Source organism: Helobdella robusta (genome assembly GCF_000326865.2).
Source record: "Helobdella robusta unplaced genomic scaffold HELROscaffold_7, whole genome shotgun sequence".
Lineage (NCBI taxonomy): Eukaryota > Metazoa > Annelida > Clitellata > Rhynchobdellida > Glossiphoniidae > Helobdella > Helobdella robusta.
The window spans coordinates 2,410,743-2,416,748 of NW_008705398.1; the positions used below are offsets into that span (position 1 = coordinate 2,410,743).

Consider the following 6,006-nt stretch of genomic DNA (forward strand, 5'->3'; position numbering starts at 1 on the left):
AACATTTCTTACTACAAAAACTACCCTTACAACAGTCTCAACAACAACAACAACAAAAGTTTCAACAATAACAGAAACTGCAATAATTGGTGAAAACAATTCAACAACACCATCAGGCACAGCATTTACTACCTCACCAACAAAAGCATCCACATCTCACATTGTTTCACACAACAATACATCTTCTACAAGAGCGTTCACAACAACAACAACATTAAATACAACAACAACTATAATATCAAATGTAACAACAACAACATTAATCACAACTATAACTTCAAATATGACAAAATCAACATTAAACTCGACAACAACAATAAGCACAGCAACAGCATTAATCACAACCACAACTACAACATCAAATATAACAACAACTACAACATTAAACTCAACATCCTTAACGACGCCAACAACAACATTAACAGCATCATCAACAACAAACACAACAGTGACGGCAACATTATTGAACATATCAGCATCATCAACAACAAGCTCGACTCAGATTTCAAACTTCACTTCAACATACACAACAAACCTAACCACCACCGCACCCACTACTACTACAACCAAAAACACAACCGCCACTACACCCGCCACCACCACCACAACAAACACTTCATTCACCACCACCAACAACACTTCCACTCATTTCACATCCACTGGTTATAACACACGCTCAGCCACAAACGTTATCACTCCTAATAGCACCAACTCTACCATTACAACCAGTACGATTTTCCATTTTGTAAGTACCAAGTATCTCACATTTTCAAGCGCGGTGGGTGCGGGAAATGTGACTAACGCCACACTTTATACTAACTACTACAGCCACACATCTATTTTTAGCAGCAGAAGTAGCAGTACTACCTACGCTACTGCTGCTGCATCCACGAGGTTGATAATTTTGATGACATCGACACCCAAACCTGCCTACGAAAGAATCCCCGTTGGTTAGAGAGCGAGAGGGTTTACATCACGATGCTTATTTATTGTCACTATCACCATCATTCACCATCATTATCACTCACCAATAAAATTTCAAGTTGATAGAAAATATTTCTTCGATTCATCATAGTTTGTCCAAAGCCTGCAAATTTGAGATGCCATTCGGCCGTAGTCGAAAGGCCGAGTGGTGAATAACCCCCTATTTTGGAAACAAACAGTTGGCAATTTGTGACTATCTAACAATTCTTTGTCAAAATAATATTTAACCTCATGTTCAAGTTCAGACGCTTCGACAGCTGCGATGGCAAAAATAAAGTTTCCACTAATAATATTAAACAATTGGTGTTCTGGAATTAAAAAAAACGTCATGGTTTTCGTGGAAGTTGCACTGTTGGGCCTTTAAATGGCCAAACAGCAAAAAGTCAAGTTTTGCCAAACATTCTACTGGAAGTGCTCATCTCATATCAGTTCCGTCAGTTGCCTTCTCACGGAATGACTGTTGGTGGAATAACTTTTAGTCCACTGACATTAATTCAGCTCAGTTGAATTTACATCAGCTCACAATTTTTTCTAATTTCTTCCACGCCAGGGATTAACAACGTTTATTTTGTTTTTCATAAAAACTCACTGTTACAACAAAATCAAAAATTTAAACGGTGCAAGAACTTTTCTATTTATTTTATTACCAGTTTAGCTGCTGTCACCTTCAAACAACACATTTTACAAATATGATGATAAGCCATATTGTATTAAATCAAAATATTGAAAATGCATAAAGTGGTTACAAACAGTAATATATATTTATTATAAACTATAACACATGCAATAATGTTGAAAGCATGTTCATTTCTTCGATCACCGTATGTTTGAACCTTCAAGTGAGAAGCAGCGTCATGTGAAATCTTTTTTACGTCACTGTTGTTGAAAGATTAAACTTGAAATTACCAGAAAAATATTTATTGCTACCCCTCTGATGATTAATAATGTAAATTAAATAAATACTCTGTGAATTAAATTTCACAATACACGGAGCGAAGTTTTTTTCAGATGCAATTGAATAAGTGGACAAGTACTAGCAGATTTTATTTAAAGTGGATGCTATTTTTGATTCACATTTCATTTTGTTTGGATATTTATCACGATGTGCCCTTTGAATGCACTCAATCACGCTTGCAATCACCTCACGTATTAAATGATCATATTACTACTTTAACGATTTCACAGTTTTTGAAAATTTTCACCATAAACATCTATTTCTGCTCCTCATTGAAATTAATAATTGAAATCATTGATAATCTTTCATTTGAAAACCTGTCCATCATATCAATATTTCAATGTTGTTTCCAAATAATTCATTTAAAATCATTTTTCATTTCAGCTTCGCTACCACCATATTTCCTCACTTGTCCTCCGAGCCAACAAATTTTCTTCACAAACTCATCGTCATCATCATCACCACCCTCCTACCCAATTTGGTGGGAACCCCCGCAACTGAACCCCACCCTTGACGATTACACGACCACCCACCTAACCTCGAACTTCAAACCTGGAAACCCCTTCCAAGCTGGCCTCCACCTCGTCAACTACACGACCACCAATCAATATGGCCTCCTGGCTACCTGTCTATTTAACATCACTCTGACCATGCTGGGTTAGTTAATGTTGTCTCATTGAGATGTTAATTGAAAACCATTGAAAAAAAAATTTGCACTTTGTTCATTCATTAATACGAATGTGGATAAACTTTGGATAGAAAATTTCTTCATTAAGTAACACATTCAAACGAAAAAGGTGAGGCGTGTCCAAACTTGCCCACTGTTGTCAATGGACATTTTGTCTGCAGAGCTGGGCAATCATCAAGCAGCACCAGCCAATTAGCCAGCCAGCCGAACACCTCATCAACCAATCAAACAACTTCATCATGCTGGCTCCAGTGCAATGATGACCACACAGCCATGTACCTGGAGGATACTGTCAGTCATGCGTGCATCAATAAAACTTGGAATTCCACCTTTTCTAACGGATCTGACACTGTCTTTTGCTTGAGTTAGTTCAAAGAAGTTGTTATGTAACACTCGTTCGCTTCAACCGTTGGCTAAATCATTTTAGGCTCGGTTAATGAAAATTTGATACAGAAATAGGAAGATCGTATTTGAACGCTTATAGGCCTACAGTGTTTGCTCGGCTGTTCAATCTGAGTTATATAAAAAAATTTTCATGCCAATTTTTAAATATAATGCGATTTTATAACTAAGCCCAGCAATATCTGTTATTTAGACTTTTCTGCAATTGCTGCGAAACGTAAGAAGAAATTTGTTAACAAACTGTGATTTGTTCTCTCTTCTTTGAATTCATTGTTATAAGTTCTCAATAAATCATCAAAAAATAATTTTGTGGTTGTGATTATTGTCATCAGGATCGCTACCCAAACCAATCGTGCAAGAATTAAGCATCAGATTTTCTGGAGACTGTCCTCAAAACGTACCAGACTTTAAGAAAAATTTTCCAAGGGCAATCGCATTTGCTTTCTATTCATGGAGCTTGTGTTACACATCTCAGTCGGCGTCATCATCATCATCATCATACTCGACTTACAACAACAAACTTGACTTATGTTCACTAAGCAACTTTCAGGAAGTTATGTGTTTGAAAAATGAAACTGCAAGGACGAAGCGACAGACATCACCTTCTGGAAGTGGTAGTAGTGGAGTTGTGACAACAATTGATGTCTGGAACAGTTCTTAGTTAGTCTTATTCCTTACAATCTTTCAATATTTCCCAAAACGTTTTATTATGTAACCTTTTAGTTTAACCATCTAATCTTCAACCTCTTTTTTTAAAAAAGTTTATTTCATGTAATGCATGAAAAAAACAAAACATGAAAAAGGGCCCTAAAAAAGATAAAATCTCAAATAAATAAAAACTCTACAATTTTTTTTATAAAAGTGTCTAAATCAATACAAAAAACAAATTAGTGACAAACCGTGAAACAAAAATAAATAAATAAAATAATGTACTTTGAAAAAGCAATATACACATATACACAAATGCATACACACATGTTCTCTGGTTAAAATCATTATACGATATATTGTTCGAATAGAACTAAAATCAAATTAATTAAAATTAATATTAAATTAAAATTAAGAAAAACAATAATAAAATAGCAACTATTGAAACTTTTTTTTATTGCATAACATGAATTTGTTATTTTTCCAAATTTGAATTCGCCACCGCCTCATAATCGTCGGACAGTTTGAAGAATTCGACCGACAAGTTAAAAAGCCTCATTTCAAACGGCGATTTCACAGTGGAGTACAATGGAGTGGAGTACAGGGCCATTCAGATGACCGACACACAGCTGCCTTCAAATAACTGCCCTTCCAAAACCATGCAGGTCGCTGGTGGGTTATGTGGTGAGTGATTAGTTGTTCATTAATTCATTTGTTCATCCATTAATTCATTTGTTCATTCATTTATTCATACATTCATTCATTAATTCATTCGTTAATTAATTAATTCATTCATTCATTCAGTCATTCATTCAGTCATACATACATACATACGTACAAATATGCATTCACTAATTCATTTCCTTTTTTGTTTATACATTCTTTCATTCGTTCATTTTTCAGTCGTTCTTTTAACAATTCAATTAACCAAACATTATCAATCAATCTATGTAATTGAATTACATTTAGCCTCAAAACGATTTTGAAGTACTTAATAACTTTTCTTCTTTCTACAAATATTTCATGCCTTGGGAAATGTTCAGACCTGCAGATGTGGTAGGAAGTGATAGTGAGACTGTTTATATGAACATCTCACAATAGAACATCAATTGAATGATGTATCTGACACGATCTGTGTTGTCCAATTAGACTGATCGATGTTTAATAAATTCATTTGCAGATATTTTTACAAATACATGTGTAATATATTTGGTTCATTGACGGCATCGAGCATTCATTTCTTTCCCACTGAACAGTTGAATGCCCGAGAGGGACGATGATGAAGGTGGACAGGTGCGTGGCATGCAGTAGGGGTACCTACCAGCCTGACCCCGGACAAACAACGTGTCAATCGTGCCCCTCTTCGATTCCATATTCCATTGCCGGAGCTTTCAGCCCCAACCAATGTGAGATCTCTTAGCTTTTTCAGTTTCAGATGAAGTGTACATTTCAGGGTTTAAATTAGTTACGAGTCGTTAACAACCACCACACACGCACACCACACACACGCACGGCGTAATTTGTCATTATCAATACAGTCAGATATATATATATTTTCCGGTACGATGTCGCGAGCGGTTTGCATTTACGAGTTATTGTGTTATTTATTTAATAATTTTAATAATTCTGACAAAATTGACGATGCGGAATTCATTTACGAAATAATGGATTTCTACAATTGTGAAGATATTAGAATAGCAAAAAAAATACTTACCAGCGATCTAGATGCATTAAATCTAGAAAAAGATGATAAAATAAAGCCAAACAGTTCTGGAAACTCTAAAAAGGACAAGGTTAGTGATTTAATACTAACAATAAAAACTATTCTGAGCAACAAAATTGAAAGCAAATTGCCTCAGTATGCTGCTCTCAACCTTTTTAAAATTCCAAGCTCAAAAAAAGCTAAATTTGAGTCAATTCTTGACGAAAAGTTAAAAAAATTAGAAGAACTATTTATTGAAGAAAGAAACATCTTCCGAGAAATAGTAAATGATGCGGCTATTAACAATAGCCCAAAAGTAGAAAGAAAGCAGCAATCCGATTGCAAAACCGAATCGAGCAAGCAATCTGACTGGTCAGAGATTGTAAAACGTAAAATTAAAAAGAGCTCAAATGTTCAACACGTGGCGAATGTTCAACACGTGGCGAATGTTCAACACGTGGCGAATGTTCAACACGTGGCGAATGTTCAACACGTGGCGAACATCAACATGTTGAAAACAAAGAAAAAAACACACAACACTAACATAGCAAATATGAAAACAGTTATAGGCACCCAAACTGATAAACAAACAAATTTGAAAGCGATGAAACCTTCGCCAAAAAGAAA

General features: G+C 35.3%; 2 protein-coding genes across 2 annotated transcripts in view; both read left to right on the forward strand.

Annotated features, from left to right (window-relative positions):
• Positions 1 to 1,246: 1,246 nt before the first annotated feature.
• HELRODRAFT_164870 (hypothetical protein) lies at positions 1,247 to 4,778 on the forward strand (the record flags this gene model as incomplete). Its single annotated transcript, XM_009030817.1, has 6 exons — positions 1,247 to 1,260; positions 1,361 to 1,443; positions 2,324 to 2,596; positions 3,362 to 3,689; positions 4,201 to 4,342; positions 4,647 to 4,778. The coding sequence occupies 6 exons, from the start codon at positions 1,247 to 1,249 to the stop codon at positions 4,776 to 4,778; spliced, it is 972 nt and encodes a 323-aa protein (XP_009029065.1).
• Positions 4,779 to 5,341: 563 nt separating this feature from the next.
• The window catches only part of HELRODRAFT_164871 (hypothetical protein), a gene marked incomplete at both ends in the record, with an annotated part of 9,096 nt that continues 8,431 nt past the window's right edge, over positions 5,342 to 6,006 (forward strand). Inside the window, one exon of the mRNA XM_009030818.1 lies at positions 5,342 to 5,751. Within this exon, the coding sequence (XP_009029066.1) occupies positions 5,342 to 5,751 (410 nt within the window). The remainder of the gene's footprint in view (positions 5,752 to 6,006) is intronic.